Source organism: Eleutherodactylus coqui, chromosome 7, assembly GCF_035609145.1.
Source record: "Eleutherodactylus coqui strain aEleCoq1 chromosome 7, aEleCoq1.hap1, whole genome shotgun sequence".
Lineage (NCBI taxonomy): Eukaryota > Metazoa > Chordata > Amphibia > Anura > Eleutherodactylidae > Eleutherodactylus > Eleutherodactylus coqui.
This window is the reverse complement of record NC_089843.1, coordinates 2,196,858-2,221,702: the sequence shown is the minus strand read 5'-3', so window position 1 is coordinate 2,221,702 and position 24,845 is coordinate 2,196,858. Positions and strand designations below refer to the sequence as shown.

The 24,845-nt window shown below is 47.0% G+C and overlaps 1 protein-coding gene across 10 annotated transcripts in view; it reads right to left on the bottom strand.

Annotated features, from left to right (window-relative positions):
• Nucleotides 1–24,845, bottom strand: part of LOC136572290 (zinc finger protein 585A-like) — a 335,481-nt gene that overhangs the window by 13,219 nt on the left and 297,417 nt on the right. For 9 of the 10 annotated variants that reach the window (XM_066572721.1, XM_066572723.1, XM_066572728.1 and 6 more), the window contains one exon: nucleotides 7,761–7,818. The exons of the other annotated variant lie outside the window; for it this stretch is intronic. In XM_066572721.1, coding sequence (XP_066428818.1) covers nucleotides 7,761–7,818 — 58 coding nt within the window. The remainder of the gene's footprint in view (nucleotides 1–7,760; nucleotides 7,819–24,845) is intronic. 10 annotated transcript variants of the gene reach the window in all.

The window sequence follows — 24,845 nt, the reverse complement described above, 5'->3', positions numbered from 1 at the left end:
GGGACACTACGTCTGTTAAATATCAGGAAGTACCGACTGCAGTATGTGATGAAGGTGTACTCATGCTCCTACAGTAGTCTCCTCCAGCCCTAGGTGCCTATACTCCTCATGATGGAGATCAGGTCATGGTGTAATATAGTTCTTGGTGTCCCTATGTTGTCACAAAAACACCAGAGCACATCGCCCCCTAATGGTTAGAACAAATAATGTGGGGACTCGGTTTTTAAATCACACCCTCTATGGGGATTATAAGAAGTTACTTGTAATGTACAAGATGTGGGACAACATAAATGGTAAGATGGCAGACAGTTGGGTTAGAGCAGAGGATGCCCTGCTTCTTAGATCACAAGTTGTATAGAATCACATGGTAGTAGCCATGTTTTATGTTACCACACCATGGTTTGTCATAAAGATGGTAAGCTCTGAACACACACGGATAATGGGCCAAAGCCAAATAGTAAGCCTCATGTAATGTCTATGGGCATGGCCAACAGGATAGTTTATTAGTAGAGATGAGCGAACGTACTCGGTAAGGCTGATTTCGCAATCGAGCACCGCGATTTTCGAGTACTTCAGTACTCGGGTGAAAAGTACTCAGGGGCGCTGTGGGTGAGCGGGGGGTTGCAGAGGGGAGTGGGGTGGAGAAGGAGAGAGAGAGAGCTCCCACCTGTTCCCCGCTGCTACCCCCTGCTCCACCACACCACGCCCCACAGCGCCCCCGAGTACTTTTCACCCGAGTAGTGAAGTACTCGAAAATCGCGGTGCTCGATTGCGAAATCGGCCTTACCGAGTACGTTCGCTCATCTCTATTTATTAGCTCATTCAGACTACGGCTGAGGGATGAGTTAGTAAGAGCTACAGACTGTCTAGATTATCCCATTCTCACAGGATCAGGGCTGGCTAATCAAACTAACAGAATTCAACCGTAATTGATTGTTGTTACTAATCAACACCCAATAGTGCTGGCTTACCTCACCGCTGCCCAGGGGTGGCACATGCCAGTAGGTTTTGTATTGTAATTTAATTTAGAGCAAAAAAAAAAGGAAATCCTGTCAGCTAGATGAAACCTCCCAGCCTGGTGAGCAATAGTGAAGTCATGGACCTGGGAGCATCAATCCTGGGGGGTCTGGGGGCTAGCAATAACTAATGGCTGGGTAATAATGGTATAGCATGTGATGGCAAGAGCCCTTAACGCTACAGCATAGGCTTTTGGTCATTACTGGTGGATGTAGCAGGTACTTAGGAAGGGGTTCTCCAGAACAGAGCTACAAATGATTGCATTTGACCATAGATGTGAGAAATGCGAGGGCATGTATAGCTTCAATCCAACTGACAAGTCAGAATCTATTCATCGAAATATTCAGAAAGTTAGAACAGACACTCAGGCAAAATACGGACCAAGGATGGTTGATTGGCTTCCCGCGTCCTAGTTTAGTGCATCTCGATTTTGTGTACTTTTCCATATACTTTCTGGTGTAATTGTAGGTTGTATACCCCTTCTTTATGCATTTAGTAGGTCATATAATAACGGGGTCGCTGGTCCATAAGTAGATCTGACTAAATAGATGCTATATCTATCCCAGTATGTAGCATATATGAATCTCCTTCTCTCAGACCCAGGGTTAGAACAGAACCCTTAGGCACAGGCTGGGGCACCCTATATCGGTAGAACCAGACATTAGGTAAGGCAACACGGTCCCTAATTGTTAGCTCAGGTTTTTGGGATGAGAATGGAGATCATGTTGTTGTAAGTGTGGAGGGCTGTGTGGCATGATGAAGTGGTCACAAAAGGGGGGACTGTTAGGGCAGTAAATGTGTACCTATTTTGTATCATGGATGCATCTTGTGTCAGATCATATTTTTGTCATTTTCCTTTACCAAGAATTTACAGCTGTGCAAATAGTTGTAAAGGCCTTGATTGTGTAGAATATCCCGTACTGAAGCTGATAAAGGAACTAGACTGATGGTTTCTGTGTCAGCAGGAAGACCTTCTATCTTATTGTTTATACGTTTTGGGAAATCTATTACACATTGGTTCCAATCCGCTTGAGAGAAGTCTGGCTGATAGAGGTTAATATTCTTGCTTAGGTTTATTAGCCATAAATGAATACCAATAACGTATAATTATTACAGTCAGGCATATTCCAACCTCATAGAGAGTGTCTTTTGTATATAGAGTGCTGCTGTAATGTGTGATCTGCAAGTTACTTTGTGTGAGAATATAGGCATTTATTATGGAAAATATAGATCGGACGTATGGCTAGTAGTATCATTAATTCTCCCTCTACATTAACCTGTTCGAGTGGGAACTTCTTTTATACATATATTGTGCCTTAACCCTTTCCAATCCGCTGTCTGACCTATGAAGACATTATGATTTAAGGCTGTACAGCTCCGATGTTGGAAGACGTCCGTCAGGGTTCTCTTACTGTATATTGCCAGCCTCTCTGCTGTCGGAGCCTATCCAACGTGTCACCGCATGCAGTACTGGCTTAAGCCAGCAGATAGCGCCGTTGTATAACGGCAGAGAAAAAGGAAGCCTTCTAGGAAAACCAGGATACAAAATTGGATTGGAAAGGGTTAAAAGTTACACTTCCATGCACCTAATCCCAATTTTCTGTAAACGTAACTTTGGCTGGTATCCAACAAAACTACAACTTCTCACTGAGCTGATTAAACAGGAGAGTCTCCATCATATTCCGGGACTGGAACCGATCCATCATTCCTATTACTGCATGCAGATGAGCCGGCCCTCTTACTAGGATGACACCCCAGAGCGGCCGTCAGTCCGGAGACAGAACCTTTAGGACAACGCAGTCCTCTGGGGTTCCTCTTCCGGCTTCTTCCTCACTTACAAGTAACTGTCGCCCGTCATTTTAATCCCAAACTCCTCAGAAATGTGGGCTCTTTCCCAATCTTCTGAAGTCCTAATCTTATATTGCTTGGCCGATCCAAGGTGCATAACCTTTAAAGGGGTTGTCCCGCGGCAGCAAGTGGGTCTATACACTTCTGCATGGCCATAATAATGCACTTTGTAATATACATTGTGCATTAATTATGAGCCATACAGAAGTTATAAAAAGTTTTATACTTACCTGCTCCGTTGCTGGCGTCCTCGTCTCCATGGTGCCGACTAATTTTCGCCCTCCGATGGCCAAATTAGCCGCGCTTGCGCAGTCCAGGTCTTCTCCTGTTCTCTATGGGGCTCCGTGTAGCTCTGCCCCGTCACGTGCCGATTCCAGCCAATCAGGAGGCTGGAATCGGCAGTGGACCGCACAGAAGAGCTGCGGTCCACGGAGGCAGAGGATCCCGGCGGCCATCTTCACAGGTAAGTATAGAAGTCACCGGAGCGCGGGGATTAAGGTAAGCGCTCCGGTGAGCTTTCTGTACGTCCCTGCATCGGGGTTGTCTCGCGCCGAACGGGGGGGGGGGGGGGGGGGGTTGAAAAAAAAAAAAACCCGTTTCGGCGCGGGACAACCCCTTTAATTGTGGAGTCAAAGGCTACTTCTTCCTGGATGGATAAGACTGGTAACCTGCATCGCCTCCTCCTCGTAGTCCTACAGCCTAAGGAGTGCCTGCACTTTCATAAAACTTTTGTCTCATAGAGACAAGTCAAAAGTATTGATCCGTGGGGGTCCCGCTGCTGAAACCCGCACTGACGGCCAGAATGAGGGTGCTGCAGTGCTCTATGAGGTAGTCTGCAGCTGCCGAAATAAAAACTAGCGGTAGGGCGAGCGCGGCAGCACCCCCATTCTAGCGATCAGCAGGGACTCCAGCAGCGGGACCCCCACGGATCAATACTGTTAACAAGTCTCTATATGACAGTGCGGGCACTCCTAACGTCACACCACTGCATTCCATCTGCCTTCGGAATATTCAAGCACAGTTTAAAACGTAATCAGTCATCCTTAGGGCGGGTGATTTATTGGCCTTCCACAGCACACCCTTCTGTTCATAGACAAGTCCTGACCCAAATCCAGTCGGTTTAGTATCGGAGACACTAGCGATTATTTATAAATCAATGTCATGCCTACAGTACGGCTGTAACACCTTAACCCTTTCCAATCCACTGTCTGACGTCGGAAGACATTCTGATTGAAGGCTGTACAGCTTTGATGTCGGAAGACATCCGGCAGGGTAATCTTACTGTATATTACTGGCCACTCCGTTGTTGGGGGCCTCCAGCATGTCTCATACCACAGTACTGACTCCAGCCAGCAGATGGCGCAATTATTTAATGGCAGAAAGAGAAAACCCCCTAGGAAACCCTGAATCCAAAATTGGATTGCAAAAAGTTAATTCTACCGTTTACAAGGAGAAATATCACAGAAAAAAACGCATCACACCATATTCCAAGCCTTCCAGTAAAAGCTAGTAATATCCACTGCTGCAACGGACTGGAGGAGCACAAGATCAGCAGGTGTCTACATGACGTCCATCTCCTCCATTGGGTGGTATTAGGGCTGCTGTTCAGACTGGTCTGTCTCCTGCTGTTTCTGGCAGACGATAATTACACTCCTATTGAGCGGAGCTCCCCTGCTGCCTCAGTGTTGTTGTGTGTTTGCCTCAGACACTCAGCATAGGTTTCTTCTCTCTTCTTATCCTGTACTTTATCAGTGGTGTTCATTTGTTTGTAGCCTCCTGTCTTATGTCCTGTTGCTCAGCCTCTGGACAAAATAGAGGAGGCAGCAGCACTTTCCTGTATATCACCGCTGGTGCGAGGTAGTTTCTCATATGCAAAGCCCAGAGAAGGAACCGGACTCCCAAGGTTCCAAACCACAAATGCAAAAATCGACCACGGCTGGGCAGCATCAATTAGTAAAGAGAGTTCCTTTAATCGTCCATAATAGGAGGTGATGTACAAGCCCCGTATCGACCCCAACACGGGGTCTGTGTACGCTTCTCCTTTTGCCTTCCTGTCCCTGCACTATTCCGGATCTGTTCTGTGTTTTTGGTGTATACAGTGATGTGTTAAGTGTCGCATCAGAGTTAGCCAGAACCAAGAGGAAGACTGTTTTTATGAAAGAGACCACCCTGCTTCTAGAAAAGGTTGTCTCTCATCTCCCTGACTAGTGAAGCGCAAGGTTTTCTATCGATATTGCTAATCACCAGTCTGTTTCTCATCGGCTAATACCAAAGCCACTGAGTGCCAAGGGTCAGCTGCTAACCTCACCTGGATTGGTTCTACGCCAAAACTGGTAGGTTGACTCACTGGGTCCACACTACTGGTCCCCAACAGTAGACTGAGGCCATGGATCCTGCTGATCCTTACCACAGGGGACTTACGGAGTTGTTCCAGGGGATGGTGCAATAACAGGAACGCCATGAGCAAGTCCTGGCATACCTACATAATACGAGTACTCGTTTAGGCAATATTTCTTCCACTGCAGTGGTACCGCAGTCTTCCAGAGCAGTTGCAACTGTGGCACCGCACCCAGAGGCAGCTTCCGCGTCTGGATCTGGACCCTGTCTGTCTGCTTCACCACGCTAGAAGAGTAATCCCAAACATTGCTGTTCTTTCATTAATCAATGTACCCTCCACTTCGAGCTTCTGTTGCAGCGGTTTCCCACAGATCAGACCAAAGTAACATTCATAATGTCTCATCTCTCCAGAAAGGCACTTGATCAATCCTCTCTGGGAGAGAGATGATCCACTAGTTAATGACCTCAGTGCATTTGTAGAGACCTTTCGAAGGGTCTTTGCCCGTAGTACTTCAGCTGCCTCTTCCCATACCAGACCTTCATCTGAATCAGAATACTCTCCCTGTGGGTCAATTCACCATTCAGTTGTAAACCATGGCTTCGGAGCTGGGTTGGAACATTGAGGCCCTGGTAATGACATTCTGGGAGGGTTTGGTAGGCCGCATAAAGGACGAGTTGGCTTGTCGTGAGGTGCCGATCTTGCTAAATGCCCTGATCTTTCTGGCCACGAGAATTGACCTTTAGTTCCAGGAGAGGCCTAAGGAGGTTACCCAAGAGAGGAGGTCGATCTGTCTAGCTCCTAATTTCCAGATACCGCTTTCTACTCCACCTAGTACGGTCTGGTCTAGTGACCCTGAGCCCATGCAGGTTGATCAGCTCACAATAACAAAGAAGCGCATGCTCAAACATTTAGTGCATGTACTGTGGAGTGGCGGGCCATCTTGTTCGTGCCTGTTCTTTCAAACCGGGAAACTCCTCACCCTAGAGTCAGTTGAAAAGGCTACTCTAGGTGAGAATCACTCCTCTCCAAGATTGAATCTACCTGTGATTTTGTCCCTCACCAGTGTCCAGATCACAGTAGCGGCCTTTCCCTTTACCCCTATGACTGCCCTATTGAGCTTGTATCTGGTTCAGTAACTTCGAGGCAGGATATACCCCCTAGTTGCTTCCCGAAACTCAAGCCACAGTCAAATATGTTAAAGACAACCTAACCACCGGGCTAATTTGATACTCATCATCCCTTACTGAAGCCGGATTCTTCTTTGTTTAATAGAGAGATAGGTCATTTCACCCTTGCATCGGCTATTGGAGTTTGAACACGCTGACGATTAAGAACAAATACGCATTGCCCTTGATCCCAGAGCTATTTGACCATCTACATGGCGTAAGATCTTCACCAAGCTTGATCTGGGAGGAGCTTATAACCTAATCTGCATCCACAAGGGTGACAAGTAGACCACCTTAAACATGTGAGATGAGCATTATGAATACTTAGCGATGCCTTTCAATCTAATTAATGCCCGAGGCATCTTTCAAGAATTTGTGAATGACATCTTCAGGGATCTTCTCCACAAATGCATTGTCGAGTATCTTGACAACATCTTGATCTTGTCACCAGATATTCATTCACACCGCAGGCAGATCCATACTGTACTCCTCTGCAATTATCTCCAGGGGACAAAGTATAGCTCTCCTCCCACTAGATCAGATTAAATGTGCCGTCTTAAAAGCTTGTCCTAGGATTCTTGGATTCTTCGAGGTTTCTAAGACAGTGAAGTCCGTATGTTATAAACTACGCCTTCCTAATTCCCTGCGTATTCCGAACTCTCTTCATTTTTCACTGCTTAAACCACTTGTTCTTAACAGGTTTTCCAGATATTCCAGAACTGCTTCTACTCAGATCAACGTGGAGAACATCTACGAGGTAAAACATACACTGGCTATTAAGAGAGTTATGAACAAGACTTTCTTCTTGGTGGACTGGAAGGATTATGGGCCAGAGGAACCCTCAGAGATCAATGCCACTATTCTGGTTCAGAGATTTTTGCAAACAACTGGCAGGAGGAAGAAAGACGTAACGGGGAGGTACTATTAAGTCTGCAGCTCAGCATCCTACTTTGTATGCCATTGCCTGTTCCTCAGCCTTGTCCGTATATGCTTCTCCTTTTGCCTGCCTGTCACAGGAACTATTCTCCCTCCTCTTCTGTGTTTTTGGTGTATACAATGGTGTGTTTAGTGTCCTGTGTACCATCGGGATTATTCAGAGCCAAGGGGAAGACCATGGTGCCATTCTTAGGAGGACGCCTACCGCACTTAAGCAGGGAGATGAGGGGCAACCCATCCTAGTCCGTAGTCTGTTTCTCATTGCCTAGTACCAAAGCCTCTGATTGCCAAGGGTCAGCTACTACTTTCGCCAGGATTGATTCTAAGCCAAAACTGGTAAGTTAACTCAGTGGGTCCACATTAACGGTGCCTAACAGGAGGCAGGTAGGACATTTTACATCTCAGTCTACTATTTGGAAGGATAAAAAAAAGTCAGATTGACGGACGGCTCTTACCGTTCAACGACACGGGTATGGGCTCTTTCAGTCCATCCACTCTTCCACCATAACTTTCCTGCAATGAAAACACCCAAAGAGAAAGAAAAAGGAAGCCAAGTTTATTCATATGAAAGTAAAAAACCTCTAAATGACATAAGCAATCTACCCTGAAGGAGATGGATACCACTAGGAGGTGACCAGAGGGGGCCAAAATCCAGCCAGGAGTTTTACAAATCATGTTTCTGTCTTACTACATGAAATGATCTCCGTCTATTTAGAGGTGGATGACGGTTCATTAACAGCAGATCTTTGATCAGTCAGCAACCTGACAGATTTTACAGTAAGGCTCTGTTATCTGGTTCCTTCAAAGCAGTCGCACTTCTATACAATAAATCCTCTGTGCAGTGATATATGTACCAACACATCATGATCTCCCTAAGACGACTCTGGTGGCCGAAGCTGCACCTTCTAGAGGAGACCCCCAAATAAAAGCCCTGAGACTAGTTATAAACAGAACAATGCCCCCCCATTATCATAACCAGGGTTTTAAGTACTTCATGGTACCCCTTTTAATGGTGACAGTAGAGGACAGAATGGTGCAGGTTAGAGCGGATAGTGGTGACAGTAGAGGACAGAATAGTGCTGGTTACAGAGGATAGTGGTGACAGTAGAGGGGACAGAATAGTGCTGGTTACAGAGGATAGTGGTGACAGTAGAGGACAGAATAGTGCTGGTTACAGAGGATAGTGGTGACAGTAGAGGACAGAATAGTGCTGGTTACAGAGGATAGTGGTGACAGTAGAGGGGACAGAATAGTGCTGGTTACAGAGGATAGTGGTGGCAGTAGAGGATAGAATAGTGCTGGTTACAGGGGATAGTGGTGACAGTAGAGGACAGAATAGTGCTGGTTACAGGGGATAGTGGTGACAGTAGAGGACAGAATAGTGCTGGTTACAGGGGATAGTGGTGACAGTAGAGGACAGAATAGTGCTGGTTACAGAGGATAGTGGTGACAGTAGAGGACAGAATAGTGCTGGTTACAGAGGATAGTGGTGACAGTAGAGGACAGAATAGTGCTGGTTACAGAGGATAGTGGTGACAGTAGAGGACAGAATAGTGCTGGTTACAGAGGATAGTGGTGACAGTAGAGGACAGAATAGTGCTGGTTACAGAGGATAGTGGTGACAGTAGAGGACAGAATAGTGCTGGTTACAGGGGATAGTGGTGACAGTAGAGGACAGAATAGTGCTGGTTACAGGGGATAGTGGTGACAGTAGAGGGGACAGAATAGTGCTGGTTACAGGGGATAGTGGTGACAGTAGAGGACAGAATACTGCTGGTTACAGGGGATAGTGGTGACAGTAGAGGACAGAATAGTGCTGGTTACAGGGTATAGTGGTGACAGTAGAGGACAGAATAGTGCTGGTTACAGGGGATAGTGGTGACAGTAGAGGCCAGAATAGTGCTGGTTACTGGGGATAGTGGTGACAGTAGAGAGGACAGAATAGTGCTGGTTACAGAGGATAGTGGCGACAGTAGAGAGAGGACAGAATAGTGCTGGTTACAGAGGATAGTGGTGACAGTAGAGGACAGAATAGTGCTGGTTACAGAGGATAGTGGTGACAGTAGAGGACAGAATAGTGCTGGTTACAGAGGATAGTGGTGACAGTAGAGGGGACAGAATAGTGCTGGTTACAGGGGATAGTGGTGACAGTAGAGGACAGAATAGTGCTGGTTAAAGAGGATAGTGGTGACAGTAGAGGACAGAATAGTGCTGGTTACAGAGGATAGTGGTGACAGTAGAGGACAGAATAGTGCTGGTTACAGAGGATAGTGGTGACAGTAGAGGACAGAATAGTGCTGGTTACAGGGGATAGTGGTGACAGTAGAGGACAGAATAGTGCTGGTTACAGGGGATAGTGGTGACAGTAGAGAGAGGACAGAATAGTGCTGGTTACAGGGGATAGTGGTGACAGTAGAGGACAGAATACTGCTGGTTACAGAGGATAGCGGTGACAGTAGAGGGGACAGAATAGTGCTGGTTACAGGGGATAGTGGTGACAGTAGAGGACAGAATACTGCTGGTTACAGAGGATAGCGGTGACAGTAGAGAGGACAGAATAGTGCTGGTTACAGGGGATAGTGGTGACAGTAGAGGACAGAATAGTGCTGGTTACAGAGGATAGTGGTGACAGTAGAGGACAGAATACTGCTGGTTACAGGGGATAGTGGTGACAGTAGAGGACAGAATACTGCTGGTTACAGGGGATAGTGGTGACAGTAGAGGACAGAATAGTGCTGGTTACAGAGGATAGTGGTGACAGTAGAGAGGACAGAATAGTGCTGGTTACAGAGGATAGTGGTGACAGTAGAGGACAGAAGAGTGCTGGTTACAGAGGATAGTGGTGACAGTAGAGGACAGAAGAGTGCTGGTTACAGAGGATAGTGGTGACAGTAGAGGACAGAATAGTGCTGGTTACAGAGGATAGTGGTGACAGTAGAGGACAGAATAGTGCTGGTTACAGAGGATAGTGGTGACAGTAGAGAGGACAGAATAGTGCTGGTTACAGGGGATAGTGCTGACAGTAGAGAGGACAGAATAGTGCTGGTTACAGCGGATAGTGGTGACAGTAGAGAGGACAGAATAGTGCTGGTTACAGGGGATAGTGGTGACAGTAGAGAGGACAGAATAGTGCTGGTTACAGAGGATAGTGGTGACAGTAGAGAGGACAGAATAGTGCTGGTTACAGGGGATAGTGGTGACAGTAGAGGACAGAATAGTGCTGGTTACAGGGGATAGTGGTGACAGTAGAGGACAGAATAGTGCTGGTTACAGGGGATAGTGGTGACAGTAGAGAGAGGACAGAATAGTGCTGTTTACAGGGGATAGTGGTGACAGTAGAGGACAGAATAGTGCTGGTTACAGGGGATAGTGGTGACAGTAGAGAGGACAGAATAGTGCTGGTTACAGGGGATAGTGGTGACAGTAGAGGACAGAATACTGCTGGTTACAGGGGATAGTGGTGACAGTAGAGGACAGAATAGTGCTGGTTACAGGGGATAGTGGTGACAGTAGAGAGAGGACAGAATAGTGCTGGTTACAGAGGATAGTGGTGACAGTAGAGAGGACAGAATAGTGCTGGTTACAGAGGATAGTGGTGACAGTAGAGAGGACAGAATAGTGCTGGTTACAGAGGATAGTGGTGACAGTAGAGAGGACAGAATAGTGCTGGTTACAGGGGATAGTGGTGACAGTAGAGGACAGAATAGTGCTGGTTACAGGGGATAGTGGTGACAGTAGAGAGGACAGAATAGTGCTGGTTACAGAGGATAGTGGTGACAGTAGAGGACAGAGTACTGCTGGTTACAGGGGATAGTGGTGACAGTAGAGGACAGAATAGTGCTGGTTACAGAGGATAGTGGTGACAGTAGAGGACAGAATAGTGCTGGTTACAGAGGATAGTGGTGACAGTAGAGTACAGAATAGTGCTGGTTACAGAGGATAGTGGTGACAGTAGAGGACAGAATAGTGCTGGTTACAGGGGATAGTGGTGACAGTAGAGGACAGAATAGTGCTGGTTACAGAGGATAGTGGTGACAGTAGAGGACAAAATAGTGCTGGTTACAGGGGATAGTGGTGACAGTAGAGGACAGAATAGTGCTTGTTAAAGAGGGTAGTGTTGACAGTAGAGGACAGAATAGTGCTGTTACAGAGGATAGTGCTGGTTACAGGGGATAGTGGTGACAGTAGAGAGGACAGAATAGTGCTGGTTACAGGGGATAGTGGTGACAGTAGAGGACAGAATAGTGCTGGTTACAAGGGATAGTGGTGACAGTAGAGAGGACAGAATAGTGCTGGTTATAGAGGAGAGTGGTGACTGTAGAGGACAGAATAGTGCTGGTTACAGAGGATAGTGGTGATAGTGGAGAGGATAGAAAAGTGCTGGTTACAGAGGATAGTGGTGACAGTAGAGGACAGAATAGTGCTGGTTACAAGGGATAGTGGTGACAGTAGAGAGGACAGAATAGTGCTGGTTATAGAGGAGAGTGGTGACTGTAGAGGACAGAATAGTGCTGGTTACAGAGGATAGTGGTGATAGTAGAGAGGACAGAATAGTGCTGGTTACAGGGGATAGTGGTGACAGTAGAGGACAGAATAGTGCTGGTTACAGAGGATAGTGGTGATAGTAGAGAGGACAGAATAGTGCTGGTTACAGGGGATAGTGGTGACAGTAGAGGACAGAATAGTGCTGGTTACAGAGGAGAGTGGTGACAGTAGAGAGGACAGAATAGTGCTGGTTACAGAGGATAGTGGTGACAGTAGAGAGGACAGAATAGTGCTGGTTACAGAGGATAGTGGTGACAGTAGAGGACAGAATAGTGCTGGTTACAGAGGATAGTGGTGACAGTAGAGGACAGAAGAGTGCTGGTTACAGAGGATAGTGGTGACAGTAGAGGACAGAATAGTGCTGGTTACAGAGGATAGTGGTGACAGTAGAGGACAGAATAGTGCTGGTTACAGAGGATAGTGGTGACAGTAGAGGACAGAAGAGTGCTGGTTACAGAGGATAGTGGTGACAGTAGAGGGGACAGAATAGTGCTGGTTACAGGGGATAGTGGTGACAGTAGAGGACAGAATAGTGCTGGTTACAGAGGATAGTGTTGACAGTAGAGGACAGAATAGTGCTGGTTAAAGAGGATAGTGGTGACAGTAGAGGACAGAATAGTGCTGGTTACAGAGGATAGTGGTGACAGTAGAGGACAGAATAGTGCTGGTTACAGAGGATAGTGGTGACAGTAGAGGACAGAATAGTGCTGGTTACAGAGGATAGTGGTGACAGTAGAGGACAGAATAGTGCTGGTTACAGGGGATAGTGGTGACAGTAGAGGACAGAATAGTGCTGGTTACAGGGGATAGTGGTGACAGTAGAGAGAGGACAGAATAGTGCTGGTTACAGGGGATAGTGGTGACAGTAGAGGGGACAGAATAGTGCTGGTTACAGGGGATAGTGGTGACAGTAGAGGACAGAATACTGCTGGTTACAGAGGATAGCGGTGACAGTAGAGAGGACAGAATAGTGCTGGTTACAGGGGATAGTGGTGACAGTAGAGGACAGAATAGTGCTGGTTACAGAGGATAGTGGTGACAGTAGAGAGGACAGAAGAGTGCTGGTTACAGAGGATAGTGGTGACAGTAGAGAGGACAGAATAGTGCTGGTTACAGGGGATAGTGGTGACAGTAGAGAGGACAGAATAGTGCTGGTTACAGAGGATAGTGGTGACAGTAGAGAGAGGACAGAATAGTGCTGGTTACAGAGGATAGTGGTGACAGTAGAGGACAGAAGAGTGCTGGTTACAGAGGATAGTGGTGACAGTAGAGGACAGAAGAGTGCTGGTTACAGAGGATAGTGGTGACAGTAGAGGACAGAATAGTGCTGGTTACAGAGGATAGTGGTGACAGTAGAGGACAGAATAGTGCTGGTTACAGAGGATAGTGGTGACAGTAGAGAGGACAGAAGAGTGCTGGTTACAGAGGATAGTGGTGACAGTAGAGAGGACAGAATAGTGCTGGTTACAGGGGATAGTGCTGACAGTAGAGAGGACAGAATAGTGCTGGTTACAGCGGATAGTGGTGACAGTAGAGAGGACAGAATAGTGCTGGTTCCAGGGGATAGTGGTGACAGTAGAGAGGACAGAATAGTGCTGGTTACAGAGGATAGTGGTGACAGTAGAGAGGACAGAATAGTGCTGGTTACAGGGGATAGTGGTGACAGTAGAGGACAGAATAGTGCTGGTTACAGGGGATAGTGGTGACAGTAGAGGACAGAATAGTGCTGGTTACAGCGGATAGTGGTGACAGTAGAGAGGACAGAATAGTGCTGTTTACAGGGGATAGTGGTGACAGTAGAGAGGACAGAATAGTGCTGGTTACAGAGGATAGTGGTGACAGTAGAGGACAGAATAGTGCTGGTTACAGAGGATAGTGGTGACAGTAGAGAGGACAGAATAGTGCTGGTTACAGGGGATAGTGGTGACAGTAGAGGACAGAATAGTGCTGGTTACAGAGGATAGTGGTGACAGTAGAGAGGACAGAATAGTGCTGGTTACAGGGGATAGTGGTAAAAGTAGAGGACAGAATAGTGCTGGTTACAGAGGATAGTGGTGACAGTAGAGGACAGAATAGTGCTGGTTACAGAGGATAGTGGTGACAGCAGAGGACAGAATAGTGCTGGTTACAGAGGATAGTGGTGACAGTAGAGAGGATAGAATAGTGCTGGTTAAAGGGGATAGTGGTGACAGCAGAGGACAGAATAGTGCTGGTTACAGAGGATAGTGGTGACAGTACAGAGAATAGAATAGTGCTGGTTACAGGGGATAGTGGTGACAGTAGAGAGGACAGAATAGTGCTGGTTACAGGGGATAGTGGTGACAGCAGAGGACAGAATAGTGCTGGTTACAGGGGATAGTGGTGACAGTAGAGGACAGAATAGTGCTGGTTACAGGGGATAGTGGTGACAGTAGAGGACAGAATAGTGCTGGTTACAAGGGATAGTGGTGACAGTAGAGGACAGAATAGCGCTGGTTACAGGGGATAGTGGTGACAGTAGAGGACAGAATAGTGCTGGTTACAGAGGATAGTGCTGACAGTAGAGAGGACAGAATAGTGCTGGTTACAGGGGATAGTGGTGACAGTAGAGAGGAAAGAATAGTGCTGGTTACAGGGGATAGTGGTGACAGTAGAGAGGACAGAATAGTGCTGGTTACAGAGGATAGTGGTGACAGTAGAGAGGACAGAATAGTGCTGGTTACAGGGGATAGTGGTGACAGTAGAGGACAGAATAGTGCTGGTTACAGGGGATAGTGGTGACAGCAGAGGACAGAATAGTGCTGGTTACAGGGGATAGTGGTGACAGTAGAGAGGACAGAATAGTGCTGGTTACAGGGGACAGTGGTGACAGTAGAGGACAGAATAGTGCTGGTTACAGAGGATAATGGTGACAGTAGAGGACAGAATAGTGCTGGTTACAGAGGATAGTGGTGACAGTAGAGGACAGAATAGTGCTGGTTACAGAGGATAGTGGTGACAGTAGAGAGATGACAGAATAGTGCTGTTACAGAGGATAGTGCTGGTTACAGGGGATAGTGGTGACAGTAGAGAGGACAGAATAGTGCTGGTTACAGGGGATAGTGGTGACAGTAGAGGACAGAATAGTGCTGGTTACAAGGGATAGTGGTGACAGTAGAGAGGACAGAATAGTGCTGGTTATAGAGGAGAGTGGTGACTGTAGAGGACAGAATAGTGCTGGTTACAGAGGATAGTGGTGATAGTGGAGAGGATAGAAAAGTGCTGGTTACAGAGGATAGTGGTGACAGTAGAGGACAGAATAGTGCTGGTTACAAGGGATAGTGGTGACAGTAGAGAGGAAATAATAGTGCTGGTTATAGAGGAGAGTGGTGACTGTAGAGGACAGAATAGTGCTGGTTACAGAGGAGAGTGGTGACAGTAGAGAGGACAGAATAGTGCTGGTTACAGAGGATAGTGGTGACAGTAGAGAGGACAGAATAGTGCTGGTTACAGAGGAGAGTGGTGACAGTAGAGAGGACAGAATAGTGCTGGTTACAGAGGATAGTGGTGACAGTAGAGAGGACAGAATAGTGCTGGTTACAGAGGATAGTGGTGACAGTAGAGAGAGGACAGAATAGTGCTGGTTACAGAGGATAGTGGTGAGAGTAGAGAGAGGACAGAATAGTGCTGGTTACAGAGGATAGTGGTGAGAGTAGAGAGGACAGAATAGTGCTGGTTACAGGGGATAGAGCTGACAGTAGAGAGGACAGAATAGTGCTGGTTACAGGGGATAGTGGTGACAGTAGAGAGGACAGAATAGTGCTGGTTACAGGGGATAGTGGTGACAGTAGAGGACAGAATGGTGCTGGTTACAGAGGATAGTGGTGACAGTAGAGAGAGGACAGAATAGTGCTGGTTACAGAGGGTAGTGGTGACAGTAGAGGACAGAATAGCGCTGGTTACAGAGGATAGTGGTGACAGTAGAGGACACAATAGTGCTGGTTACAGAGGATAGTGGTGATAGTAGAGAGAGGACAGAATAGTGCTGGTTACAGAGGATAGTGGTGACAGTAGAGGACAGAATAGTGCTGGTTACAGGGGATAGTGGTGACAGTAGAGGATAGAGTAGTGCTGGTTACAGGGGATAGTGGTGACAGTAGAGAGGACAGAATAGTGCTGGTTACAGAGGATAGTGGTGACAGTAGAGGATAGAGTAGTGCTGGTTACAGGGGATAGTGGTGACAGTAGAGGACAGAATAGTGCTGGTTACAGAGGATAGTGGTGACAGTAGAGGACAGAATAGTGCTGGTTACAGGGGATAGTGGTGACAGTAGAGGACAGAATAGTGCTGGTTACAGGGGATAGTGGTGACAGTAGAGGACAGAATAGTGCTGGTTACAGAGGATAGTGGTGACAGTAGAGGACAGAATAGTGCTGGTTACAGGGGATAGTGGTGACAGTAGAGAGGACAGAATAGTGCTGGTTACAGGGGATAGTGGTGACAGTAGAGGACAGAATAGTGCTGGTTACAGGGGATAGTGCTGACAGTAAAGAGTACAGAATAGTGCTGGTTACAGGGGATAGTGGTGACAGTAGAGAGTACAGAATAGTGCTGGTTACAGGGGATAGTGGTGACAGTAGAGGACAGAATAGTGCTGGTTGCAGAGGATAGTGGTGACAGTAGAGAGTACAGAATAGTGCTGGTTACAGAGGATAGTGGTGACAGTAGAGGACAGAATAGTGCTGGTTACAGGGGATAGTGCTGACAGTAGAGAGGACAGAATAGTGCTGGTTACAAAGGATAGTGGTGACAGTAGAGGACAGAATAGTGCTGGTTACAGGGGATAGTGCTGACAGTAGAGAGGACAGAATAGTGCTGGTTACAAGGGATAGTGGTGACAGTAGACAGGACAGAATAGTGCTGGTTACAGGGGATAGTGGTGACAGTAGAGAGGACAGAATAGTGCTGGTTATAAGGGATAGTGGTGACAGTAGAGAGGACAGAATAGTGCTGGTTATAAGGGATAGTGGTGACAGTAGACAGGACAGAATAGTGCTGGTTACAGAGGATAGTGGTGACAGTAGAGGACAGAATAGTGCTGGTTACAGGGGATAGTGGTGACAGTAGAGGACAGAATAGTGCTGGTTACAGAGGATAGTGATGACTGTAGAGAGGACAGAATAGTGCTGGTTACAGCGGATAGTGGTGACAGTAGAGAGGACAGAATAGTGCTGGTTACAGGGGATAGTGTTGACAGTAGAGGACAGAATAGTGCTGGTTACAGGGGATAGTGGTGACAGTAGAGGACAGAATAGTGCTGGTTACAGGGGATAGTGGTGACAGTAGAGAGAGGACAGAATAGTGCTGGTTATAAGGGATAGCGGTGACAGTAGAGAGGACAGAATAGTGCTGGTTATAAGGGATAGTGGTGACAGTAGACAGGACAGAATAGTGCTGGTTATAAGGGATAGTGGTGACAGTAGACAGGACAGAATAGTGCTGGTTACAGGGGATAGTGGTGACAGTAGAGAGAGGACAGAATAGTGCTGGTTATAAGGGATAGTGGTGACAGTAGAGAGGACAGAATAGTCCTGGTTACAGGGGATATTGGTGACAGTAGAGAGGACAGAATAGTCCTGGTTACAGCGGATAGTGGTGACAGTAGAGGACAGAATAGTGCTGGTTACAGGGGATAGTGGTGACAGTAGAGAGGACAGAATAGTGCTGGTTACAGGGGATAGTGGTGACAGTAGAGGACAGAATAGTGCTGGTTACAGAGGATAGTGGTGACAGTAGAGAGAGGACAGAATAGTGCTGGTTACAGAGGGTAGTGGTGACAGTAGAGGACAGAATAGCGCTGGTTACAGAGGATAGTGGTGACAGTAGAGGACACAATAGTGCTGGTTACAGAGGATAGTGGTGATAGTAGAGAGAGGACAGAATAGTGCTGGTTACAGAGGATAGTGGTGACAGTAGAGGACAGAATAGTGCTGGTTACAGGGGATAGTGGTGACAGTAGAGGATAGAGTAGTGCTGGTTACAGGGGATAGTGGTGACAGTAGAGAGGACAGAATAGTGCTGGTTACAGAGGATAGTGGTGACAGTAGAGGATAGAGTAGTGCTGGTTACAGGGGATAGTGGTGACAGTAGAGGACAGAATAGTGCTGGTTACAGAGGATAGTGGTGACAGTAGAGGACAGAATAGTGCTGGTTACAGGGGATAGTGGTGACAGTAGAGGACAGAATAGTGCTGGTTACAGGGGATAGTGGTGACAGTAGAGGACAGAATAGTGCTGGTTACAGAGGATAGTGGTGACAGTAGAGGACAGAATAGTGCTGGTTACAGGGGATAGTGGTGACAGTAGAGAGGACAGAATAGTGCTGGTTACAGGGGATAGTGGTGACAGTAGAGGACAGAATAGTGCTGGTTACAGGGGATAGTGCTGACAGTAAAGAGTACAGAATAGTGCTGGTTACAGGGGATAGTGGTGACAGTAGAGAGTACAGAATAGTGCTGGTTACAGGGGATAGTGGTGACAGTAGAGGACAGAATAGTGCTGGTTGCAGAGGATAGTGGTGACAGTAGAGAGTACAGAATAGTGCTGGTTACAGAGGATAGTGGTGACAGTAGAGGACAGAATAGTGCTGGTTACAGGGGATAGTGCTGACAGTAGAGAGGACAGAATAGTGCTGGTTACAAAGGATAGTGGTGACAGTAGAGGACAGAATAGTGCTGGTTACAGGGGATAGTGCTGACAGTAGAGAGGACAGAATAGTGCTGGTTACAAGGGATAGTGGTGACAGTAGACAGGACAGAATAGTGCTGGTTACAGGGGATAGTGGTGACAGTAGAGAGGACAGAATAGTGCTGGTTATAAGGGATAGTGGTGACAGTAGAGAGGACAGAATAGTGCTGGTTATAAGGGATAGTGGTGACAGTAGACAGGACAGAATAGTGCTGGTTACAGAGGATAGTGGTGACAGTAGAGGACAGAATAGTGCTGGTTACAGGGGATAGTGGTGACAGTAGAGGACAGAATAGTGCTGGTTACAGAGGATAGTGATGACTGTAGAGAGGACAGAATAGTGCTGGTTACAGCGGATAGTGGTGACAGTAGAGAGGACAGAATAGTGCTGGTTACAGGGGATAGTGTTGACAGTAGAGGACAGAATAGTGCTGGTTACAGGGGATAGTGGTGACAGTAGAGGACAGAATAGTGCTGGTTACAGGGGATAGTGGTGACAGTAGAGAGAGGACAGAATAGTGCTGGTTATAAGGGATAGCGGTGACAGTAGAGAGGACAGAATAGTGCTGGTTATAAGGGATAGTGGTGACAGTAGACAGGACAGAATAGTGCTGGTTATAAGGGATAGTGGTGACAGTAGACAGGACAGAATAGTGCTGGTTACAGGGGATATTGGTGACAGTAGAGAGGACAGAATAGTCCTGGTTACAGCGGATAGTGGTGACAGTAGAGGACAGAATAGTGCTGGTTACAGGGGATAGTGGTGACAGTAGAGAGGACAGAATAGTGCTGGTTACAGGGGATAGTGGTGACAGTAGAGGACAGAATAGTGCTGGTTACAGAGGATAGTGGTGACAGTAGAGGACAGAATAGTGCTGGTTACAGAGGATAGTGGTGACAGTAGAGGACAGAATAGTGCTGGTTACAGAGGATAGTGGTGACAGTAGAGGACAAAATAGTGCTGGTTACAGGGGATAGTGGTGACAGTAGAGGACAGAATAGTGCTGGTTACAGGGGATAGTGGTGACAGTAGAGAGAGGACAGAATAGTGCTGGTTATAAGGGATAGTGGTGACAGTAGAGAGGACAGAATAGTGCTGGTTATAAGGGATAGTGGTGACAGTAGACAGGACAGAATAGTGCTGGTTATAAGGGATAGTGGTGACAGTAGACAGGACAGAATAGTGCTGGTTACAGGGGATATTGGTGACAGTAGAGAGGACAGAATAGTCCTGGTTACAGCGGATAGTGGTGACAGTAGAGGACAAAATAGTGCTGGTTACAGGGGATAGTGGTGACAGTAGAGGACAGAATAGTGCTGGTTACAGGGGATAGTGGTGATAGTAGAGAGAGGACAGAAAAGTGCTGGTTACAGAGGATAGTGGTGACAGTAGAGGACAGAATAGTGCTGGTTACAGGGGATAGTGGTGACAGTAGAGGACAGAATAGTGCTGGTTACAGGGGATAGTGGTGACAGTAGAGGACAGAATAGTGCTGGTTACAGAGGATAGTGGTGACAGTAGAGGACAGAATAGTGCTGGTTACAGGGGATAGTGGTGACAGTAGAGAGGACAGAATAGTGCTGGTTACAGAGGATAGTGGTGACAGTAGAGGACAGAATAGTGCTGGTTACAGGGGATAGTGGTGACAGTAGAGAGGACAGAATAGTGCTGGTTACAGGGGATAGTGGTGACAGTAGAGGACACAATAGTGCTGGTTACAGGGGATAGTGGTGACAGTAGAGGACAGAATAGTGCTGGTTACAGAGGATAGTGGTGACAACAGGGAGAGGACAGAATAGTGCTGGTTACAGGGGATAGTGGTGACAGTAGAGGACAGAATAGTGCTGGTTACAGAGGATAGTGGTGACAGTAGAGGACAGAATAGTGCTGGTTACAGAGGATAGTGGTGACAACAGGGAGAGGACAGAATAGTGCTGGTTACAGGGGATAGTGGTGACAGTAGAGGACAGAATAGTGCTGGTTACAGAGGATAGTGGTGACAGTAGAGAGGACAGAATAGTGCTGGTTACAGAGGAGAGTGGTGACAGTAGAGAGGACAGAATAGTGCTGGTTACAGAGGATAGTGGTGACAGTAGAGAGGACAGAATAGTGCTGGTTACAGAGGATAGTGGTGACAGTAGAGAGAGGACAGAATAGTGCTGGTTACAGAGGATAGTGGTGAGAGTAGAGAGAGGACAGAATAGTGCTGGTTACAGAGGATAGTGGTGAGAGTAGAGAGGACAGAATAGTGCTGGTTACAGGGGATAGAGCTGACAGTAGAGAGGACAGAATAGTGCTGGTTACAGGGGATAGTGGTGACAGTAGAGAGGACAGAATAGTGCTGGTTACAGGGGATAGTGGTGACAGTAGAGGACAGAATGGTGCTGGTTACAGAGGATAGTGGTGACAGTAGAGAGAGGACAGAATAGTGCTGGTTACAGAGGGTAGTGGTGACAGTAGAGGACAGAATAGCGCTGGTTACAGAGGATAGTGGTGACAGTAGAGGACACAATAGTGCTGGTTACAGAGGATAGTGGTGATAGTAGAGAGAGGACAGAATAGTGCTGGTTACAGAGGATAGTGGTGACAGTAGAGGACAGAATAGTGCTGGTTACAGGGGATAGTGGTGACAGTAGAGGATAGAGTAGTGCTGGTTACAGGGGATAGTGGTGACAGTAGAGAGGACAGAATAGTGCTGGTTACAGAGGATAGTGGTGACAGTAGAGGATAGAGTAGTGCTGGTTACAGGGGATAGTGGTGACAGTAGAGGACAGAATAGTGCTGGTTACAGAGGATAGTGGTGACAGTAGAGGACAGAATAGTGCTGGTTACAGGGGATAGTGGTGACAGTAGAGGACAGAATAGTGCTGGTTACAGGGGATAGTGGTGACAGTAGAGGACAGAATAGTGCTGGTTACAGAGGATAGTGGTGACAGTAGAGGACAGAATAGTGCTGGTTACAGGGGATAGTGGTGACAGTAGAGAGGACAGAATAGTGCTGGTTACAGGGGATAGTGGTGACAGTAGAGGACAGAATAGTGCTGGTTACAGGGGATAGTGCTGACAGTAAAGAGTACAGAATAGTGCTGGTTACAGGGGATAGTGGTGACAGTAGAGAGTACAGAATAGTGCTGGTTACAGGGGATAGTGGTGACAGTAGAGGACAGAATAGTGCTGGTTGCAGAGGATAGTGGTGACAGTAGAGAGTACAGAATAGTGCTGGTTACAGAGGATAGTGGTGACAGTAGAGGACAGAATAGTGCTGGTTACAGGGGATAGTGCTGACAGTAGAGAGGACAGAATAGTGCTGGTTACAAAGGATAGTGGTGACAGTAGAGGACAGAATAGTGCTGGTTACAGGGGATAGTGCTGACAGTAGAGAGGACAGAATAGTGCTGGTTACAAGGGATAGTGGTGACAGTAGACAGGACAGAATAGTGCTGGTTACAGGGGATAGTGGTGACAGTAGAGAGGACAGAATAGTGCTGGTTATAAGGGATAGTGGTGACAGTAGAGAGGACAGAATAGTGCTGGTTATAAGGGATAGTGGTGACAGTAGACAGGACAGAATAGTGCTGGTTACAGAGGATAGTGGTGACAGTAGAGGACAGAATAGTGCTGGTTACAGGGGATAGTGGTGACAGTAGAGGACAGAATAGTGCTGGTTACAGAGGATAGTGATGACTGTAGAGAGGACAGAATAGTGCTGGTTACAGCGGATAGTGGTGACAGTAGAGAGGACAGAATAGTGCTGGTTACAGGGGATAGTGTTGACAGTAGAGGACAGAATAGTGCTGGTTACAGGGGATAGTGGTGACAGTAGAGGACAGAATAGTGCTGGTTACAGGGGATAGTGGTGACAGTAGAGAGAGGACAGAATAGTGCTGGTTATAAGGGATAGCGGTGACAGTAGAGAGGACAGAATAGTGCTGGTTATAAGGGATAGTGGTGACAGTAGACAGGACAGAATAGTGCTGGTTATAAGGGATAGTGGTGACAGTAGACAGGACAGAATAGTGCTGGTTACAGGGGATATTGGTGACAGTAGAGAGGACAGAATAGTCCTGGTTACAGCGGATAGTGGTGACAGTAGAGGACAGAATAGTGCTGGTTACAGGGGATAGTGGTGACAGTAGAGAGGACAGAATAGTGCTGGTTACAGGGGATAGTGGTGACAGTAGAGGACAGAATAGTGCTGGTTACAGAGGATAGTGGTGACAGTAGAGGACAGAATAGTGCTGGTTACAGAGGATAGTGGTGACAGTAGAGGACAGAATAGTGCTGGTTACAGAGGATAGTGGTGACAGTAGAGGACAAAATAGTGCTGGTTACAGGGGATAGTGGTGACAGTAGAGGACAGAATAGTGCTGGTTACAGGGGATAGTGGTGACAGTAGAGAGAGGACAGAATAGTGCTGGTTATAAGGGATAGTGGTGACAGTAGAGAGGACAGAATAGTGCTGGTTATAAGGGATAGTGGTGACAGTAGACAGGACAGAATAGTGCTGGTTATAAGGGATAGTGGTGACAGTAGACAGGACAGAATAGTGCTGGTTACAGGGGATATTGGTGACAGTAGAGAGGACAGAATAGTCCTGGTTACAGCGGATAGTGGTGACAGTAGAGGACAAAATAGTGCTGGTTACAGGGGATAGTGGTGACAGTAGAGGACAGAATAGTGCTGGTTACAGGGGATAGTGGTGATAGTAGAGAGAGGACAGAATAGTGCTGGTTACAGAGGATAGTGGTGACAGTAGAGGACAGAATAGTGCTGGTTACAGGGGATAGTGGTGACAGTAGAGGACAGAATAGTGCTGGTTACAGGGGATAGTGGTGACAGTAGAGGACAGAATAGTGCTGGTTACAGAGGATAGTGGTGACAGTAGAGGACAGAATAGTGCTGGTTACAGGGGATAGTGGTGACAGTAGAGAGGACAGAATAGTGCTGGTTACAGAGGATAGTGGTGACAGTAGAGGACAGAATAGTGCTGGTTACAGGGGATAGTGGTGACAGTAGAGAGGACAGAATAGTGCTGGTTACAGGGGATAGTGGTGACAGTAGAGGACACAATAGTGCTGGTTACAGGGGATAGTGGTGACAGTAGAGGACAGAATAGTGCTGGTTACAGAGGATAGTGGTGACAACAGGGAGAGGACAGAATAGTGCTGGTTACAGGGGATAGTGGTGACAGTAGAGGACAGAATAGTGCTGGTTACAGAGGATAGTGGTGACAGTAGAGGACAGAATAGTGCTGGTTACAGAGGATAGTGGTGACAACAGGGAGAGGACAGAATAGTGCTGGTTACAGGGGATAGTGGTGACAGTAGAGGACAGAATAGTGCTGGTTACAGAGGATAGTGGTGACAGTAGAGGACAGAATAGTGCTGGTTACAGAGGATAGTGGTGACAGTAGAGGACAGAATAGTGCTGGTTACAGGGGATAGTGGTGACAGTAGAGAACAGAATAGTGCTGGTTACAGAGGATAGTGGTGACAGTAGAGGACAGAATAGTGCTGGTTACAGAGAGTAGTGTTGACAGTAGAGGACAGAATAGTGCTGGTTACAGGGGATAGTGGTCAAAGTAGAGGACAGAATAGTGCTGGTTACAGGGGATAGTGGTGACAGTAGAGGACAGAATAGTGCTGGTTACAGAGGATAGTGGTGACAGTAGAGAGAGGACAGAATAGTGCTGGTTACAGGGGATAGTGGTGACAGTAGAGAGGACAGAATAGTGCTGGTTACAGAGGATAGTGGTGACAGTAGAGAGGACAGAATAGTGCTGGTTACAGGGGATAGTGGTGACAGTAGACAGGACAGAATAGTGCTGGTTATAAGGGATAGTGGTGACAGTAGACAGGACAGAATAGTGCTGGTTACAGGGGATATTGGTGACAGTAGAGAGGACAGAATAGTCCTGGTTACAGCGGATAGTGGTGACAGTAGAGGACAAAATAGTGCTGGTTACAGGGGATAGTGGTGACAGTAGAGAGGACAGAATAGTGCTGGTTACAGGGGATAGTGGTGACAGTATGGAGGACAGAATAGTGCTGGTTACAGAAAATAGTGGTGACAGTAGAGGACAGAATAGTGCTGGTTACAGAGGATAGTGGTGACAGTAGAGGATAGAATATTGCTGGTTACAGGGGACAGTGGTGACAGTAGAGGACAGAATAGTGCTGGTTACAGAGGATAATGGTGACAGTAGAGGACAGAATAGTGCTGGTTACAGAGGATAGTGGTGACAGTAGAGGACAGAATAGTGCTGGTTACAGGGGATAGTGGTGACAGT